This window comes from Mustela nivalis (genome assembly GCF_964662115.1).
Source record: "Mustela nivalis genome assembly, chromosome: 5".
Taxonomy (NCBI): Eukaryota; Metazoa; Chordata; class Mammalia; order Carnivora; family Mustelidae; genus Mustela; species Mustela nivalis.
In genome coordinates this window covers 10,375,673-10,397,057 of record NC_139024.1, presented here as the reverse complement: position 1 = coordinate 10,397,057, position 21,385 = coordinate 10,375,673, and the positions used below count along the sequence as shown (strand labels likewise).

The following is a 21,385-nucleotide window of genomic DNA, read 5'->3' as shown; positions in this document are numbered from 1 at the left end:
AGGAGGATTATATCTGTTCCTAATGTTGTTGTGAGCTGTTGTGGAGATAGAACATCGGAGTGGACCATTGTGTAGCTCAAAGCAGAAAGCTCTTATATTTATATGTCGGTGGTGTGTGATTTATATACTTATTCCAGGAGGTTAAGTCCACAAATATTCGTTGGGCGCTTACTACCAGGCCTTCTGACTATAATGATGAGCTGAACTACCCAACCCTCCTAGCCCTTTTATTTAAATTAGCTTCAGAGGTAGACTTTAGGGATCATGACCTGAGCCAAAGGCAGATGCTTAACAATTGAGCCACCCAGGTCCCCCTCAGACTTTTTGATTACATAATTTATTTCTATGAATTAACTTGCCAGATTAGTGTCCCTTGTATGTGCTGTTGGGAAATACTGGCATAAAGCCCTTCCTGTCAGAGATTTGCCAATCTGCAGGAGGCATGGAAGACCATACAGAAGTCATTGGCCTTATCTTGGCCCCAGGTAAAGGCCTAGAACGGATGAGGGCACCTGACATAGTAATCAGGGATGGTCTCTGGAGCAAAGTTCTAGTGGCACCTCTTTAAATAAAGCAGCATGACAAGGCGTCTTGCTCTCCAGGTCCTCTCCTGTGGCCCGTCTCCTGCCTTGTGTGCCTGCTGGAGCAGCTTCCAAGCCTCTGCCTTTGGGGGAGGGGAGAAGGGGGACAGGGTGGAGGTGACATTGTTATTTCAGAATTTTAAATTAAGAAATAATTTCGGCATACAAAACGCAGAAACAAATATAACACACTTGTGCAACTACGCCAAGATTGTTAGGTGTTACCATTTTGCCACATCTGTCTCATAACCTCCCTCTTGTAATAAAGGGGAAAAAAGCAAGGCTGAAGCGCCCCCCCCCCCCCCATTTTTTATCCTCTCCCTTCTCCAGAGAACGCCATGTATTTCCTTTCCGGTGACTGCTTTTGAACTTCTATTGTATATATGTATCTAAAAATATATATATACTATTTTGTGTATTAAAAATGTATACAGATGGTATTATGCTGCATTCTTTTATTGCTTTTTAAAATTCAGCATTACATTATTTGGATTTGAACCATTTCCCTAAGTAGACCTTACTACTTTTTTTTTTTTAAACTACTGTGAGGAATCCCATTGTATGGTTCTACCAAAGCCTGTATTTTTCCATTCACAGACCGCTAGACTGAATTCTCTTCCTGACTTTTGTAAAAAGCATTGCATGGAAGTCCTTCTCGGGACACATGTGAGCGTTTCATGGCCGTATATTTACAAGGGAAATGGCTGGGTCAGGAGGGCAGTGCACTTGTACACTTGCTGAGGAAAGAGTTTTCTAAAGCTTCTTGAGGAAGAAAACGGGAGAGAAGATAAACCTCGATTATGTCTTCAGTTTTGAAGTATGAGTGAAGTTCAGGGTAGGGTAAAATGAAAAATGGGCCTGGAGTTTCTGCACATTTAATGTGATACAGGGATATGAAAGTTAATGCTCACGTTTTTGTATCAGAGTGATTTCCTGAAGTAAATACTTAAATGAATCATTTTTTACTACACTTTCTCTCTCCAATAATATATGAACGCATTCATATTTCTTGGAAATTGGAATAAATTTTTTGTTATTATGTGTGCTCACGCTCCACTGTAAGATCTTCTTTAGTTAGAAATGAGTGAAATAAATTCTTGTTTTTCTTGTTTTTAGGTAACAAAGAGGCTCTGATCTCAAGCATTTTCGAGAGATTTCCATTTAGTTTAGTGTAGTGATCTTTTATTCAAACCGTGATAAAGGTCCAGAACATTTGCTGGGTGATAATGACTTAAATTAAACTGGGGTTAGCAGGTAACCCCTGAGAGTGCTGTGTGGCTGTGAACACGAAGTTCAGGGTTTTGGCTGTTGGATGAAGCTGGGCATACGTGTTTCAAAGATTGGGTGGTGCAGGTGATTTCATTTTTAGGAGGTATTCCTTCAGTTGTTTAATTTTATATCTAATGATCACTTGATTTAGTAATCACAGAACAACACCCATTCATTCAGTAAACACTTAGTGACTGGGAGCCCCTCTTCTGGGAGGCATTCCAAGAATGTGGGAGCTTAGAGTCCAGTGATAAGGACAAACAGTAAAGACAACGCATAACTAAGGGGGTAACTAAGTCTGGATCATCTTCCCTGTGGTAGAAGTAGGATTGGAAACGGCCTGAGAAAGACGACTGGGGCTGCGCTTGTGTAGAGAGGCTGGTCAGGGCAGGGGCGGCATCTGGCCCGAAGAGCTTCGTGGCTCCAGCTCCTCTCACTTGGTTCCTGATGCCCAACTTTAACTTCCCTTGCATCCGACATTCTGGTAATCTTATTTAGCCGAAGTGTGTTTGCGAACTAAGATATAAACAAGAAGTCTCTCAGTAGCCAGAATTGATTTTTACAAAACTCGAGGCTGTCAGAGCTTGCGTGCTTCCCTCATGGACAAGTCCCCTGAGCCTCCCTGTTTTGAACCGTCAGTTTCTCAGCCCTCAGCAGGGTCAGTCAGGCAGAGGGAGACCAGAGTTACACTGTGGGGCTTGTGCACACGGCTCTCGGCAGGAGGCTCTGGGGCCCTCAGTGTATTATGGCTCAACTTGTTGATTTAAGTTTCGTAATAATGACTGTTCGGTTTAAGATGTCGGAAAAGCGTATAATCTTGGAAAGCTCTGCATCTAAATTGATTAAAACAAAGGCAATATTGATCATTAAAGAATTAGACTTTAGTTGTAGACAACTGAGGTATTATATTTAGAAATTGATTTTTAAAGATAAAACTTAGGAAATAATTAATATTTTAAAGATACCGCTATAACTTGTTTATTGAGTACTAGCATCTGTGTAGCATTCCAGGTAGGATTATTATATTGCTGGTTAAAATATTAATATGAATTAATAGAGAAAGTAGCCTTATTTTATAGCCGGAGATATAGCCGGAGATGGGTATTGTTATGTGACTGACCACGTTCACACAAGTGAGGCCCAGTAGGCCTTGGAGACAGCAAGCCGGGTTCAGTAGATGGGCAGTGGGACCCAGTTCTAACTGATAGCCTGATTGTACTGGGTTTGAAATCACCTCATCCGAGGCTCACAGAGGGTGAGTACCAAATAAATTAGGCCATGTATCTAAAAGGAGAGCAATGGGTTTTAATTGTGGAAGACAGCAGTAAAATCTCCCAAGCAAAGGTTTTTTGATGGTTTCTCCTCTGAAGTTCCCTGTGTTCTGCGGATTGTTGCTGTGGTTCCATTGAGAATTTGCTCATGTTCCCACCCACCCTACCGTGCCTCCCCTGCACCCCTACTTGCTCCCAAGCTTTTCAGAGCTGGAATAGATAGTAACAGATTCTAATAAGTTCATGGCTGCTCTGGTGTTAGTTTCTGCCACAATATGTCCTGTTGTTGTCTTAGAAAATAGAGCCCCCCCCCCATGGCACTTTCATATTGTGTGTAAGGGTTTCTGTAAACCAGAAAATCAACATATTAAAGTGCAATTCCTAGGGGAGTTGCCGGCTGTGTTGATTGAGCTTTGCAGTCATTTTAACACTGGCAAAAGTGTTATCCTAACTGCTTCAAATCAAACTGCAAAGATGCTTGTGTAAAATATAGTATTAGATATCAAATCAACATATGGGTGCTGAACGGAAGGATATGTGTTGTGGTAGTGTACGATATTCTAGCATGTGGAGTTGTATTTTATGGAAATTCTTTGGCTTGGCTTATGGCAGGGACATACATTCATTATGAGATATCAAGTTGTAAAATAAATAAAAGCAAAGAATTCAACTGTGCAGCTAAATGGTTTTCAATACAAACTTGTCTGCTCTACTAGCTTCGGGTCTGTGTGACGAGGCGTTTGTGAGCCGTTGCGGCCAAATGTTTGTGATCATTGCTGACAGGCCCTGACAGTAATCTAAATCAGGTCACAAAGAAAATGAACTTTAGCTTTTGCATTTTCCCCTTTTACTTCATTGTGTTACGAATTCTTGTGCTAATTGGTCTTAGAGACAAAGTGTTTAATATTTTCCTCCTCTTACCATTCCTTCTTTTTCCTCATTCAGTATTTTATAGGGATTGCATTTTTAAATGTGTATCTGGAACTGATCACTGATTTCTTAACCTTTTGGGTTTATGGCACTCTAGTTCTTGGGATTCTCCGGGGGGCCGTGTTGTATGACTAACAGGCTGACTTTGCTGCCCTCCTCTACAGAGTGCTTTTTGCCATCCCCATGCCTTGTTTTTCTTTTTCTCTACGGTTCTCGCTCCCAATTAGGAAAAATAAAAGGCAATAGATTTTTCATTAAAAAAAAATTAAGAATATCATCCATGGTATATTTATGGCATGAGGAAGGACTTCTCTTTGAGCAAATATTTTAAGGATTTTTAGGTTCACGTAAATTAGAGATGGAGAAAGCTCACTTGGGCCATTTTTGTCTGTATCTGGCATTTGTGTCTAGCACGCTTTGCTTTCCACCATTACCTGTTTTATCAACTAGGAAAATACTCTTCTATTATTAGATACGAGTAGCTTTCCTTTAAGAACTCACATTGTTGGTTACATGGCGTTATAGACATAATACTGTCTTCTAAAAGGGTTGTCTTTGGTTGTAAAGCAGTGTAGTTTCTTTTTAGCAGAAGCAGTGAATGGAATTGCTAATAACTGGTTACCACGTCTGCTCCTATGTAGTTGGGACTTTTGGACCTTAGCTGAAATGAAACCACGCCCTATACCTGTAGCCAAGCCACAAGCATCCTACAGAGCATCAGTGAGTGGGCTTGGCTGGTTGGAGTTCATTTTAATTTTGAGCATTGCAGGAGAACGGATTAACATAATGCTTCTTTGACTTTCTTAGCAGTGGGTTTTTTTCTTCTTAACATAAAGCGTTTTATTAGCTTCAGGTATACCATACAATGATTCACCGACTCAGCAGAGGTGGTCTTTTCATGTCAGTATTAGGAGATCCCCCCACCCCCGGTTATTATGAGGCTATGCATATTTCATTATGTGATGAAATCCTATTTTTTAAAATAGTCCGAATTACCTTACTTGACTGATAACATGTGAATACAAGGGAGTATGACGATTCATGTAACGGAGAGAGGGTGAAAAATATTGAATTCAGTGGCTTAGCCAGGAGCCCACTTGGTGTTGCTGAGTCAAAACCATATTTGCTCTCATTGCTTGTGCCCATTTTGACTCTGTCGCCTGTTTTGCTTGACTTGTTGACAGATGCCCCCTCAATATGGACAGCAGGGGGTGAGCGCCTACTGCCAGCAGGGCCAGCAGCCTTTCTACAACCAGCAGCCGCCGCCTCCGCACCTCCCCCCGCAGGCCCAGTACCTGCCGGCCCAGGCCCAGCAGAGGTACCCGCCGCAGCAGGTGAGCGTCCCGCCCGCCCTGGGCCCCCGGGCCCCCGGGCCCCCGAGTCCCCAGCCCCCCCTCCAGGTCTGCCAGGCTGGGCTCAAGTCCTCTGCCTGTCCTGTTTAAAAAGGTCTGATCTCAGTGGGAAAAAATACAGTTTTGAGAAAAGTGTGAAACTGAACCTAATCTGTTTGTTTATGGATGGATGTTTGAAATTGAAGAGTGGGAGGAACATGCTCATTCAGAAAGATGGTTTTATTGATCGTTTAACCTTGCTTGTTGGCACCTACATGGTATTTTTTTATCTTGAGCTTTTTTTTTTTTTTTTTTTTTTGGTTTTTGTTTTAATGATAAGTGCTACTATGTCCAAACACTGTTGCCTTGGGCAGTGTTATTTCTCTTAAAGGAGCTTATGAACAGATAATCACTTCAATTACGGTACATTAAGAAACTAAAGGGAATCATGTACTTTAAGAATATTAATCAGTTTGTAGTTTAAATTAGCCTCATTAAATACTTTTTCTGTAATTGGGCCATATATTCCAGCTTATGTGATTTGTAGAAAAATAGTACATATGCATTTGATGAAATGATTCAGTCTCATCTTGATTTAGAGGTTGTCACTGAGTGATCCTGAAAGGTGCAGTGAGCTCAGGACTCTTACTCTGAATCCAGAGAAACGTTTCATAGCACCTCTAGTGAGAGAGCGCCTGAAAGTGGGAAGAAGGGCGAGAGGGAGAAGCAAGCTCCATGCGGAGCAGGGAGCCCGGTGTGGGATTCGATCCCAGGACCCTGGGATCATGACCTGAGCTTAAGGCAGCCGTTTGTGACTGAGCAATCCAGATGCCCCGAGAGTCTTATGACTTTAAAGAAAACATGTTTAAAACAACAGCTGAGGGGCACCTGGGTGGCTCAGTCGGTTAAATGTCTGCCTTTGGCTCAGATCATGATCCCAGGGTCCTGGGATCAGGTCCCTCATCGGGCTCCCTGCTCAGCGGGAAGCCTGCTTCCTCCTCTCTCTCCCTGCCTGCTTCTCTGCCTGCTTGTGATCTCTCTCTCTCTCTTTGTCAAATAAATAAATAAAATCTGGTAAAAAAAAACCCAACAGCTGAGGTCGAAGATCCTGTAGAATCGTGGTTTTTTTGGTATGTTTTCAAAATTCTGGTATTATATAAAGGGATATATGGAGGTAGGAATGTATATTATTTCAGAGTTATGTGGTCTAGTCTTTTATTAAGATGTGGGGAAATTAAATAACCTTCCAATATCTTTTCTTTTTTAAGTGAGACTGATATCTGGGTTTATGTTATATAAATTACAGGCTTTTTCAAGGGCTTTCCAAACCTTACTGAACTTCTGGGTAGATATAGAATGTTATGTCATGCCATCAAAGTGTAAAATGGACTGAATAGAGAGATTACATTTGTCATTTTGCTTTAGTGCTAAAATGAATCTCTGATTGAAAAACCACTTTGATTAAGGATTCTGAGTTCCTGTCATTTCCTTTAAGACCAAGCTCAAATTTACTTCCTTTATGAAGCATTCACTGATGACTTCTACCACATGGCAATTAGTTATTTAATATCCTTCACATTTAAATATTTAAAGCATACTACAGGTGAAATCTTACTTTAATGAATACTATCTTAATGTGTTGCGTTTAGGTCTATTTTATGCTTTGCTACTATTATTTTATTGATTTGAATGTAGTAAATCATTGTTAGGAAATACAGTCTGTATAACCATGACTCTCCAACATAAATACTGTCATTTCTCCATATCCTGAGGAAGACAAAAATTCTTCAGACTATGTTGGAAAGTTTTTCTTGTATTCATATTCCCTACCTGTAGAATGTCTAAGTGGTTTTTAAGTTTCATTACGCTCCTTGTGGGACGAAGAGGTTAAGTCACAGACGGTTAGGCAGGCGAAGCAGAGGGTCTTGTTTGATAGGAACAACTTTGGTTTTTAGGGAGTTAGATGTTCAGATAGATTTGGAAAGTTTGTCTAGGAAATAAGATTTAGCATTTTAGATGTGGTTAGTGCCTCCCAAAACAGCAATCCCCTCAAACTCTATCCCAGAACAAAGTAAAAATAACCAACAGAGTATTTTCAATCGAACTGAATTTTAATAAGAATTTGTCATTCTGAATTCACACACGTTGAAAAACCAGAGAAGCTCAACTCTATTTAATGTAGTGAGCCAGTAGTTCCTCAAAGACGGAACGTTTCTCTGCAGCCTTTCCTTTTGTTTCCAAACAGCGCACAGTACGTGGCGTATTGATTTTTATATTAGGGAATCAATCAGCAAATAATACTTCGTGTCTTTTGTTAATGTGATTGATACAAAAAGTAATTTTAGGATTCCATTAAGATACCTCACTCTGGGTCTTTAACATCTGTTAAAGTGTTACATTTTGAATAATCAATACATTCATATGTTTCAAAGATGAGTAAGTCCAAGGGAAAGGATACAAATAGCAATCTCCCCGAAGGTCATCCCCGCGGGGTCACCACCGGGCCCAGCCTTTGCCAGACAACCGCTTTACAAGCTTCTTGTACAGCTTTCTGGAGTATCTTTACACAGAGAAGCAAGAAGATGCCACATTTAATTTTTACTCTGTTTTTACACAAATGGTGACATACTATGACATACACACTGTTGTGTTCTTTGTCATCCTCTGCCCCCCACCCTCTGAAGGATAGAGTTTCTGTAGATTTGCCGGAGGAGGAAATAGAGGGGCCCTTCATTCTTCTTCAGAGCGTCCTTTCACTTTATGGACATACCGTGATGAGATTTAACCAGTTCTCTATTGATGGTCACTTAGACTATTTTTAATTACTTGCGAGTCAAACAATACTGCCGTGATAAACTTTTTGTGTATGTTTCGTTTCATAAACATGCAGATATATGTGTATGATAAATTCCTGAAAATGGCATTAGTGGGTCGATGGGTAGATGCAGTTTTAGTTTTGGTAAATATTGCCAGATTGTTCCTTTGGGGGGGTTGTGCCAGTTTATACTCAGACCATCAATACGTGAGAGTACCTGTTTGCCTACACATGTGCTGGTAGCATGGTTTACTAAGTTTCTGGATTTTTGCCAATCTGGTAATGTAATTTTAACTTGCATTTATCTTGTTTTGAGTTGTGCTGAATGTCTTATATACTTGAAAGCATTTGCTTTTCCTTTTTTTTTTTTTTTTTTTTTGGATTGTGAATTCTTATCTTTTTATCTTGCATTCTTCTATTCAGTTGTTGCTCTTTTAAAAATTGATGTAATAAAACTCTATGTATAGGGAGACTGGGTCTCTATGATATGAATTACCAACCACCCAACCCCATTTTGTCATTTATCTTTTGACATTATGATTTATTTATTTGGTCATGCCGAAGGGGCATTTTAAATTTAAAGAGTTTTTTGTGTACTCAGAATTATCAGTCTTTTGCGATCTCTGGATTTTTATTTAGTGAGTATATGAGTCTTCCATACTCCAAAATTTACAAGGGAACTCTCCCGTGTTACTTTGTAGGATTTTCATGGATTCATTTTTGCATTTCATTTGCCCCAGTCCAGCTTAATTGTTTCTTTGCTAGGTAGGCTGTTGTGTTAGGTGTCTATAGAGAAATTCTGTGTGTGTAGTGTAGTGTGTGTGTGTGTGTGTGTGTGTGTGTGTGTGTGTGTGTGTGTTTGGTTAGGCTAAGAAGATCTACTTTAAGGGATTGGCGTATACAATTACGAAGCCTGGCAAGTCGCAGGTGTGCAGTGTGGCAGGCCCGAGAACCGGGAGAGCGGACAGTGGACATGAAATCTGAAGTTGGTCTGCTGGAGAATTCCCTCTTAGTTGGAGAGGCTGGTCTTCTTGCTCTATTCACTCCTTCAACTGATGGCCTCTCCGCATTACTCAAAGTCACTGATTGCAATGTTCATTTCATCCAAAAACACTCTCCAAGTTGACACACAAAATTAACCATTACAGTTACCTTTCCCCAATGTATTGGAGGTGCTTCTTTCATTATTTGCTGAATCCCCTTAGGTAAAATGTTTGGGGGTTCTTCTGGGGTTTTTATTCTTTTCATTGACCCTTCTTTTAATGCCTTGCTGCTCTACTGCTTTATTGTTTTTAGGGTTAGTATATCCTCCCTATTCTTCTTTTTCAGAGTTTTCTGGCTATTGTGTTTATTATGGACATCAGTAATGATGTCTGTAAAGCCAACAGTAACAATAAACTCTTCATTCTTTAGCATGCTTTTTCTAAGATTTTTTTTCTTTTTTGTTGTTATAATCATGGGTTTTTGTTTTTTTTTTTTTTACACTTACCCTTTTCATTTTCTGTGAGGCAGATGGTAATTATAAAAGAGAAACAGTAAAACAAAAATAAGTACCTAATTTGAATAATTTTTGCCTTATTGAAGCCCACTGACCACAGATGAAGAACACGCTTATGATGAAACAAGTTGGGTTTATTTAGTTTGGGTTGTTACAGCCCGGAGAGAATACATACATTCCTGAGAGCCTCGAGAACCTCATAGAAAAATGGGTGTGGGGTGCATGCTGGGTGATTCTAAGAGGGATTAGGCCCTGGATAGGCTGCTCTCAAGAAGCTAGGACATTTGGTAATTAGATGTGTTAACTTTTATCCATGAGCGAGGACAATTGAGGTGGGGCCAGATCGCCATGGATAAAGAAGCTATAGCCACTTAAGGTAGTTAGAAGCGATGGGTGTTCAGTCATTTTTGTTATCAAAAAGTGATCTCGTCCATTTTTTTTTAATATTTTATTTATTTATTTGAGAGAGAGCGAGTGAGCACAGAGGGAAAGGGAGAAGCAATTTCCCCCTGAGATATAACCTGAGCCAAAGGCAGCCACTTAACTGACTGAGCCACCCAAGTGCCCCAGCGCTGTCTGTTGTTTTATCCCTGGGACTTAAAAAGAAGACTTTCAGCATTTCATCATTAAGTATAATGTTTGTATACTAATATAAACAAGTTTGTTTATTTATTTATTTAGTGGCGACCTACTACTGGGCAGTGAAGTTCCCCTCCTTTTCTAGTTTGCTAAGGGATTTTATCATGAATGAATGCCAAATTTTATCTTATTTATTTATTTATTTATTCATTTATTTTTAAGCAACTATTGGGGATGGTTAGGTGGCTCAGCTGGTTAAGAATCTGCTTTCAGCTCAGGTCTTAATCCCAGAGTCCTGGGATCGAGTCCCGAATTGGGCTCCTTGCTCAGTGGGGAGCCTGTTTCTCCCTCTCCTCCCCCCTTGTGTTCTGTCTCAATATCTCTCTTTCTTTTTCAAACAAGTAAATTAAAAAAAAAAAAATAGATGCCAGCAGGGCTGCCCTTTATCAAAGTTTTGAGTGGGGAAAGATACACATCCAAGGTCATTAGCAGAATGAGTTTCCTTGCAGGCATAGAACTAATAGCCACTTGAGGTTCCTGGGTGGCCCAGTTCGTTAAGCATCTGCCTTATATTCAGGTCATGATGCCAGGGTCCTGGGATCAAGCCCCATATCAGTCTCCCTGCTCCATGGGGAATCTACTTCTCCCTCTGCCTCTAACCCTTGCCCCACTCCTGCTCTTTTTCTCTCTCTGACAAATAAATATATAAAATCTTTAAAAGTAATTAAATAACTATTGATATTATCCCTTTGTTTTTCTCTTGTAATCTGTTGTTGGGAGCATACTATGTGTGTCTTTAGTTTAAAGTATTAAATATGCTTTCTGGAATAAACCTAGTCATGTGATAGAGTATCTTTTTATACATCACTGAATCAGTTTTGCTGACATTTCTTTAGGTTTCTTGAATCAGTATTCATGAATGAGATTGACTTGTGATTATCCTTGTAAGGTTTTGGTATCTGTATTATGGAGTTTTGCAAAATGAATTGGAGACTAGTCTCTTTTTAAAATCTGCTAGAAGAGTTTATGTTAAAGTTTGGAGTCACTTGTTTTTTGAATGGCCGAAGTGTCTGTAAAACTATAAAGGCATGTGTAGCCCTTGATTTTTAGCTTCTGTCCCTTTCCTGTATGGTTTTTTTTTTTTTACTTTTGATCTTATTTCCTTTGTGAATATAGGTGTTTTCAAGTTACCAATTTCTTCTTGAGTCAATCTTTTCCTTTAATATATATGTATAAGTATATATGTTATGTATCTATATTATAAATATACTTGTGTATATAAGTATTTACATACAACACATATATATTTCTACATATAAAGAATTTATCTTTCATTCAATTTTTAAAATTTATTAACAAAGTTGTTCATACATATTACGATTAATTTCTGTACCATCCAGAGTTTAAGACATTTTATTTTATTTTTAACATTTTGTTTATTTGAGAGCAAGAGAACACAAGCATGGGTTGGGGGGAGAGAGAGACAGACAGACAGACAAACAGAACCTCAGGCCAACTGCCCACTGAGCACAGATCCCAATGTGGGGTTTGATCTCAAGATTCTTAAGATCACGACCTGAACCAAAAGCAGAAGTCAAACGCTTAACCAACTGAGCCATGCACATGCCCTGGCATTTTAATTCATATTTTTCCCTTTTTAAATTCTTGATTAATCATGTCAGTGGTTCAGCTCTTCAAAGCAACTTTGGTTATTGCCCTATTACATGTTCTTTTTTGAAAGTTTAGTTAAACTCTGTTCATGCTTTATGTCTTGCTTCCTGTTTTACTGACGTTTATTTTGCTGTTCTTTTATTCCATCAAGTGAATGCTTAGCTTATTCGAAACAGGTGTGTCCGATGGAGCAAAATGGAAGACTAAACAATTTCCTCTTAAGTACTGCTTTGGCTGAATCTCTCAAATTTTGATATGCATTATTTCTGTTTTTTTTTTCATTCTAAAAATCCCCCCCCCTTTTTTTTTAAAGAAGACAGTTTTATTGAGGTCTGGGTTTATATTCTGTTCCCTCAGAAAGATTAATGTATGTTTTTGCAGTTTCCTTTGGACTTGAGTCATCTGGAACCATATTTTGTGTTTTATTTTGTATTTTTATTATAAAAAAATTCTTACTGTGCTTCTAAGCAGAATAATATAGTGAGTACTCATATGCCACCATAATTCCTTGCATTTACTAGGGTAGGCATATCCAGATATCCCCAGCTGTCCTCAGAATGCCTTTGATTTTTAATTTAATGCCTTATGTTTTTTTCAAGCAGAATTCAAAGAAATCTAGTACATTGATTTGGAATGGTTCCTTCTTCCCCCATCTGCATTAGAGCCTTTGGAACATTGAAAAACTGTCAACTCTCCTGTGAATTGGTTTCGTGTGGTTCTTTTCTCTTGATGTGGCTTAATTTGTTCATGTAGCTCTTCTAGTCCTGTAAGATAAACAGTTTTGTTTGTGGTGGTTGTAAATCCCGTTCCCAACATGAAGGGCATTTTTCTGTTCAGTCGCGGGGTCTGCGATGCTCCTGTCAGGTGAGGAAGCCTCTAAGCCTGCCTGTCCATGACCGTCCGCTGTCTTCCAGCTGAGTGTGGAGAGACATTGTGATGAAGACCATCCTCCTCCTTTGTGCTCTGTCCAGATTGCTCTGTAACAGAATCGGGGAGCGTAACACCTGCTCGCGGCTTTAGGCCACCACAGTTCTGGGCAGTTTGTTACCCGTCGTTACTGCCTGACATGGTGTGAGCACTTCATAGGTAATGCCGCGAGCCTGTTGCATCCGGTTAAACATCATGTGCTGTGGTTCCACAGCAGTGATGTCAAGATTGATCAGTGGCTTCAGGTGGCGATGGCTTCTGGGACCACTTTAAATAGAATTGTCTTCTTGAGGTTTTTGCAGACCACACCGTTAAGTGTTAATTTTGACCAGAAACCCTGATGAAGGTTAGCCTGCGGTTGCTAATTCTCAGTGGAGCCATTTTTAAATTCTTCCTACCTCTGAGTATCAAGTTCAAGGCAGGTATTTCTCTGTTCTCTTTAACGTGTTTCCATGTTCTCAGATGATGGGGATAGCCCTTCTTAGTCTCTAATTTACTTGAGATGTATGATCTCATATTTATTCCCTTTTGGCAGGCCCTGGACTTTTCCTTTTCCCTGTGTAGTCATCCAGTGGAAAGTTAACATGTAGAGCCAGTCAGCTTCTATTGTACTGTCCTTACTTTCTGTGTTCTTGGTTTACTTTCTGTGTGTTTTTGGTTTCACTCACATTCATGCCAAGTCTGTGATCCATTTAAGTCATTTTATCCAGTGTTTTAGATATTTAAGTCAATTTAAATACATTTCAAGTATCTAATCTGCCACATGGCTTGAATTGGTCCTCTTATTTTCTAGCTCTTTATTTGATATCCTTTACACAGTTTAAAATGATAATCAACATGTAATAGAATAGCTTATAACATACAGACCATACATTCCCATTTTATAATGAAACTTTTCTAATGCCTCCTTTATTCTTTGGAAATAAAATTCATATTTAATATGTGATCTAGACCAAATTCATAGATAATACATTACCTACACAAAATTTCAAACAAGTCAGAATAATGCAGTAAGTGTATATGGGTAAACTATCATATTAATTAAATGCCGAGGCATGATTATATGGAAGACTTGTGAAATTGGCACTTGTATGTGCATGTGGGATCACTGAGCTTGGAACTACAAACTGAGTGCTGTTTTAGCAACTCCAGTGTCTTAAGTAGGGTTGTCAATGGTGACTTATCTTTTAAGACGGTGAGCAACTCTTGATCAAAGCCTGAACAAAACAAAATATAATCTTTCCTCAATATATGTAGTGGTTTTATTCCTGGAAAATATATTTTTAAGAGTTTTAAGAGTAATTTGTTAAGAGTAATTCATTTTAAGAGTAATTTGTTAATTGAAGAGTGGTTTGTTTTTACATGCAAAATGGAGTGGAGTTCTAGGCTCAGGCAAATAATTAACTTTTTGTGTGATTTTGTGTAGTAACCGTGAACTCTCCATGCAAATGAGGGATACAGGTACATTGTATGAACAACTTGAAATCATGAGCAGGGTTTAAATCCATGGCATTTATTACCATATGACAGCAATTATATAAAATGAAAATACAGACGATTTTTTAAAACTATTTTATTTCTTAATTTGAGAGAGAGCGAGAGAAAGAACATGGGGGTGGGTAGGGCAGAGGGAGAGGGCAAAGCAGAAGTAGGCTTTCCATTGAGCAGGGAGTCTGGTGTGGGGCTGGATTGCAGCACTCCAAGACCATTACCTGAGCCCATTACCTGAGCCGAAGGTAGAAGCTCAACTAACTGAGCCACCCAGAAGCCCAATATAGAACATTTTTAATGACATGTTCACAGAGTTGTTTAACAGAAAAGGCAAGTTACCCCAAGGTGTGGAGATACCATAAATGTGTAAATAATATACACATAGTAGCAATCAGTAGGAATGTTATCTAAATCATTATAGCTTTTTTTTTTTTGGACTCTATCCTTATCTTTTAAATTATCTACAATTAACATGTAATATATATAATATTTAAAAATTCTCCATAAAGGATGTTACATCAATGACAAAATAAATTACCCTTTTCAGCATATAGCAGATTAGATATTCTGAATGTGTCTTTGCTCATCAAAAAAATCTGAAATGGTGGCTCTGTTCTTAGGGAGACGTAGAGTCAATTGATCCTTTCTCATTTTTTAAAAAAATATTTATTTATTTGTGAGAGAGGAAGAGAGAGAGAGCATGAACAGAGGGGCCAGGGGAGAGAGAGAAGCAGACTCGTCTCTGAGCAGGGAGCCCAGTGCGGGGCTTGATCCCAGGACATGGAATCATGCCCGGAGCTGAAGGCAGACACTTAACGGACTGAGCCACCCAGGCACCCCGATCCTTTCTCATTTTCACTGTTTCTCACAGCCCTCCTGTCATCCCTTTCCTCCTGACCCACTGAAAATTCCTCATCCATCACTCTCAGTCACTCATCTGTGTAGACTCTTACTACATTGTGCCATCCCCTCCAGATCTTAAAAACTGACTTCCGCAACCCTGATGAGACCCATGTCCATGTCTCCTCCTATTTCATCAGAAACATGGGAGCAATTGGGAGAACTTAACATACCAACCAACGTGTGTCTGCACATATGCTGTGCCTTCTGGTATACTCTGGTTAGAACTTCACGATCCTCTGATGCTGTGCCATGCATGGTGGAATTCTCATGCGAGTGACAAAAAACCCCACTTTTCTTTTAAGCTTTAATTAATTTATTAATTTAATTTATTCATTTGGCAGAGAGCGTGAGCAAGGGAGAGAGCATAAGCAGATGAGCACGGGTGGGGAAGAAGAGGGAGAGGGAGAAGCAGACTCCCCGCTGAGCAGGGAGCCTGATTGGGGGGCTCAGTCCTATTAGGACCTGAGCTGAAGGCAGATGCTTAATGGACTGAACCACCCAGGTGCCCCCAAACCCACCTTTCTTGACCCAAATCAATAGCAGCCTATTTCTTCATTCATTCATGGTCATTTACCAGCTCCTTGAACTGGCTCCAGATAGGCTTTTATTTTGAGCACTCTGCCGAAACAGCTCTTTTCAAAGCTGCCCGTGTCCTGCTTGTTACGTGGTCCAGTCGGCAGCTGTCGTGCTTCCATATTTCACCTGTTGGGAGCATTCGATGCAGGTGATGATATCTTCCTTCTTGTTTTCTGGGACACCGCTCTCTCCTGCCTCTCTTTTTACCTTGCTGGTCACTCTGTGCTCTCCTCTGCTGGTTTTTCTTTGTTTCCCCAACCTCCAAAGGCTGGTCTCAGTGTTGGAGCCTCTTCTCTAGTCCTTACACACTTTACCTGCGCGATCTCATTCAACCTTGCGGCTTTGGATATCATCTAGAAGCTAGTACTTTGGAACGTATTTCTGCAATCTGGACCTCTGTCCTCCATTCTGTAGCTGTATGCCCAGCTCCTACTTGGCATCTCCCAGTGAATGTCTTAACAGGCTTCTGGAACCCCGTATGTCCAAAGCAAAACTCAGGACTCTCACTTCTTCTTTCACAAATGTGCCCTTCTGTATTTTCCCTCTATCGCAAATCCTCCGTCAACACTTAGGTCAGAGACTTCGAAGTCTTCCTTGAATCTTTTCCTTTCAAACCCATTTTATGGTTTTAGGATCTAAGTAGATTGCACTGGTTTTATTGCTGCCACTTCTGGCCAAGCCATCCCGATGTCTCATTTGAAGTGTTCCAGGAGCTTTTGACTGGTCCCTGTCTTTCAGCACCCTTGTTCACTGCAGGACACAGTAGCCATATAGACGACTTACGGTGGCTGGGGCCGCACCTGGTTGTGTCCATATAGACGACGTACGTGGCTGGTGCCGCACCTGGCTGTGTCCTCTCCCACCTTCTTTCACACTGGTCACCTTGCCGAGCTCATCTCAAGGCATTTTTACTTACTGTTTGCTCGGCCTTGAAGGTTCTGCTCCCAGATAGCAATAGGGCTTTTCCTTGGAAGTCTTGCAGGGAAGACTGACCTTCCTCGAGATCTTTACTGCAGTGACGCCTCATCAGGCGAGCCGCCTTCCCTCACCGCCCGGTGTAAAACATCGCAACCCCCCTTTCTCCCTGCGCTCCTTTTACTTGACCACGCTTTCCTTCTCTCCATGGTCCCGATCACTAGGTAACATGCTGCATTCTTGCTGCGCTCGTCTCTTGGCTCCCCTGTTAGAATATAAGCATTATGAGAGGAAGGACTGTTTTGTCATTGTGGTGTCCCCAGTACCTAGCACAAAGTAGAAACATACGATATACACATTGACTTAGTCATTCAAAGATATTGTTTATTCACTAGTACTTAGTAAGGAGACTTTACAGCATTGAAGAAAATAAATGTTTACTGCCAAGTATTTAGACTTTGAAAATGCTTTTGGTATTGCAGACAGCGTTGTCCTAAGCATTTTTAAAGGGGGCTTCTTTGTGCTTCATGGGTGGTGCGCGTATGTTTTGTGCAAAAGTTTTTACGCATAAACTCCCCAAATGGAATTTCTGGGTAAAAGAACAAGCACATTTTAAAGACTTGGTGTTTTGCCAAATTCCTTTCCAGAAGGTATTAAGAAATGATACCTCCAACCCGCTCTCTTATTTATATTCATTTTCATATTTATTTTTCCAATGGTACTTAACTTTAATTTTTTTGTTATTTTTTTAAAGATTTTATCTATTTATTTGACAGACAGAGATCACAAGTAGGCAGAGAGGCAGGCAGAGAGAGAGGGGGAAGCAGGCTCCCCGCTGAGCAGAGAGCCTGATGTGGGGCTCGATCCCAGGACCCTGGGATCGTGACCTGAGCTGAAGGCAGAGGCTTTAACCCACTGAGCCACCCAGGCGCCCCACTTAACTTTATTTTTAGTAAGAATTCTACATCATTGTTTTTTGAGCCCCAGCAATGCTAAGGAGACCTCACAGAATCTTGAACTAGATCTAGAACCTGCCTGCTGTGTTACTGTGGTCGTAGATTGAATAGGTAATAGAAATTTGATTTAATCAGCAAGAAGTACATAGTTGGACGTTTGTAATTTTTTGATTGACCTTTGACTCAGAGACTCCGAAATTATCACAGATTCTTATTGTTTGCTTTTATTACCACTTGATTCTTTCCTCTGCTCATTTTAGGAGGTCAGAAATAGAACTCCAAAGTAAGAATAGGCCTGATTGAGTCTTCCTAGCGTAGGCCGAGGGAGAATGACCAGTGCAACAGTGAAATCCACTGTCCAGTTGGCCGACATTGTATTTACTCAACCCTCTGACATCTCCTTTAAAAAAGAGTATTGATTTTTAAGGCTTAAAAAAAAGAGAACAGCTCTTTGAAGAAGTTGCTTCCATTTTAAAATGTTCTTGCACCTTTGCTTGCTTCCTCAAACTGCTTTACCTAAAATTTGATTTTTGTGTGGTAGGGAAGATGTCCTTTAATGCAAGAAGTTTTCACTTTTTGGTTTTTTGTTTTGTTTCAAAGTTTCCACTTGCCTTCCATGTCCTCAGTTTTGGGTCATGAAGTGTTCTGTGGGGTTTGTTTCCTGGTTGTCTCTTAGCAAACTCTCACTCCCTCTCTTTCTGCTGCTCCTTCCCCTACACTTCCAATCTTTTCCTTTTATCTCTATTTCCTGTTCTACTCGAATCCAATCTTGAGAGATGCTGGAGAAGAAAGAGGTCCTGTTGTCTGTTGTCTGTTGTGGCACAGATTTCTCCTGGACCTCTCAGCCATGGCCTCCTAACAAACGCACCTGTTAGGTGCCAAAGGGAGGTCGCCGAGAATCTGGTAACCTGCAAGGAGTCACGTGGTGTGGAAACCAGTCTGACTGTCGATACCCTTTCCTCTGACCGTGGTCTTCCGCTGATTCAGCTCTACCTCCAGGACTGTGACAGTTGGCAGCCAGAATCTTTTCTCTGTTTTCATGGCTTTAAACTACACTGTTTGCATAGCTAGAAAAATCTTTCTTTCTTTAGAGAAGATTTGTAGGAGGTAACTCCATTCAAATAAGTTCCATTTTATTTAAAGAGAATATATCAGGATGAATCTTTTAAAAACCCAAGTGTAAAGCAATAGGAGAATTTTAAACTTCGCTGTTTAGGTATAGCTTTTTCTTAGGTGAGAGACTTCTCTGATTCTTGAGAGAACTGTTGGGTAATATGAATGCATCCTTCTCAAAGTACAACTTCATCTTTTTACTGATTATTTTTTAAAGACTGAGAGAGAGAGAGCACAGAGGGAGATTGAGAGGGAGAAGCAGACTCCCTGCTGAGCGGAGAGCTCACCGTGGAGCTCAGTCCCAGGACCCTGAGATCATGCTCTGAGCCCAAGGCAGATGCTTAACCTACTGAGTCACCCAGGTGCCCCCAACTTTATCTTTAAAAAAAATTTTTTTTTAACCTTTGGTTTGTTGGGAAAATTGAAGAAGACAGAATGGTTAGAAGAAGAAAACATAAACCATTTACTGAATGCCTTTGTGACTGAAAATGTTTTATGTGTTAGGAATTCAGTGATTAATTCAAATATGTGTCTAACCTGAAGGGGCTTCTGGTCAAGCGGAAGGATCGCTGTGGCCATATAATGACAGTCTGGTGAGAAGGTGTGTTTTCAAGCTGTGACTGGATGTTGGTGAAAGTGTCTCAGAAGTTTTGAAGGATGAGTAAGAGTTGCTTGTGAGAGAAATGATCCTGAGGGCAGGACTAATTCTTTATTAGTGAGAACAAAGGTAATGTCCAACCATGAATAGAACTGAGTAAGACTTGAAGTTGGGTTAAAGTAGTGAAGGTCAGGGGCCCCTGGGTGGCTCAGTTGGTTAAGTGTCTGCCTTCGGCTCAGGTCATGATCCCGGTGTCCTGGGAAGGAGCCCCATGGGATGGAGCTCCCTGTTCTGGGGAGCCTGCTTTTCCCTCTGTCCCCCGCTCACTCTCTTTCAAATCAATAAATAAAATCTTTAAAAAAATAGTCAAGGTCATTTAGAAGGAATATGACTGGTACCTTATATTGCTTTTCCTTAGTGATTAAAAATGAAATAAAAGGTTTTTCAATAATTTCTTTAAACAGAAAATAGTACAAGCTGAGCAGTTAACTTTTAACAGTGGATTACTTAATAGTTGAACCAAGTGGAAGTGTAAGTCTACTTTGATGTGGATAGGTAGACACAAGTATTTGAATTATATTTTCTAAAAATGCACTTTAGAGGCGCCTGGGTGGCTCAGTCGGTTAAGCGTCTGCCTTTGGCTCAGGTCATGATCTCAGGGTCCTGGAATTAAGCCCTGGGTCAGGGCTCCCTACTCAGCGGGGAGTCTGCTTCTCCGTCTTCCTCCCCCCTCCCCCCTTCTAATGCGCACGCGCTCTCTCGCTCTCTCTCAAATGAATAAATTAAAAAAAAATTTTAAAAATAATAAAATGTCACTTTATTTAGACTTCTTCATGGTGAGCAGTTTTCAAAAGGAGATATGGTAAACTTAAACATATTTGGCAAATGGGAATCATTTTGTAAAGAAGGAGATAGCTTTCAAGTATGAGTGTAAATACTTTAGGATTAATAACTTGCTGCTGAAATAAGTCACTTAAAGGAGTTCCGAAGTTTCATTAGGAATATTGGTGGTGATCCATTGTGACATAAATATTTCCTTATTATTATTGTTATTTAATTATTTAATCTATGTTTCTTATTACTTCTGTGACACAATGTTAATTTATAAGCTGCTGATTATTTTACAGCTATTGGGGAAAATTCATCCTAGTCTGTATCAAATCACTGAAATGCTCATATCATTTGTTTTGTAAGATTTTGTTATAAACACAAAGAGAAGGACATTTAGAGTTTGTTGCCATTGATTGCTTAGCATTTAGATATTAATACAGGAATCTATTAATTAATTTGATAATAAACACTGTTGGAATGTAGGTTGATAAAAATTATTCTTTGTTTTAAAGGAGATTACTAGTGCAGCCTTGGGTTGTGTTTGAATTTTGAATATCCTCCTTTCTTCTTGCTTACCTATTTGCAATTGTCTTAGTCGTTGAGCCATTGCTAGGCGGAATTTCTTTTAAGTTTAAAGAGCTTGTGAGAATCCAAGGAGAATACTTATAAGTTACTTCCAGGTCTGAGCAAGGCCCACTCCGAGACTGATTTCTGATTATTGACTTGGGGCACCATTTACCTGCTTTTAGAACTCAGGTTATAGCCACTCCTGGGAGCTCGCAGATGGCGTGACGCACCCAGGAGCCAGCAGCCACATGACCTGAACAGGAGGCAGATGCTTAACCGACTGAACCACCCAGGCACCCCCGTTGCTGTTTTTAATGTTGTAGAAGTCAGGTTCATCCTGTAGTCTATTCCAACTATTTCTGACTAGACCTTTGCTTTTATTTTATAAAAATGAGAAAAGCCAGAGAAAAATCATCAGATTTTACATAGCTCTCTTCCAGTAATCAAGAATTTGGGGCTCTTTGATGTATAACTTCGAATGGTTATTCTCTTTATGTTTTCGGATTATAAGTGGGACTCTAACTGCATTGGACTATAATTTGATAATGCTGTTCATTTTCATG

General features: G+C 40.1%; 1 protein-coding gene across 19 annotated transcripts in view; it reads left to right on the top strand.

The window, feature by feature from the left end:
* The window catches only part of ARID1B (AT-rich interaction domain 1B), a 436,238-nt gene that overhangs the window by 122,259 nt on the left and 292,594 nt on the right, over positions 1-21,385 (top strand). For all 19 annotated transcript variants that reach the window (XM_082729553.1, XM_082729546.1, XM_082729550.1 and 16 more), the window contains exon 3: positions 5,236-5,385. In XM_082729553.1, the coding sequence (XP_082585679.1) occupies positions 5,236-5,385 (150 nt within the window). The remainder of the gene's footprint in view (positions 1-5,235; positions 5,386-21,385) is intronic.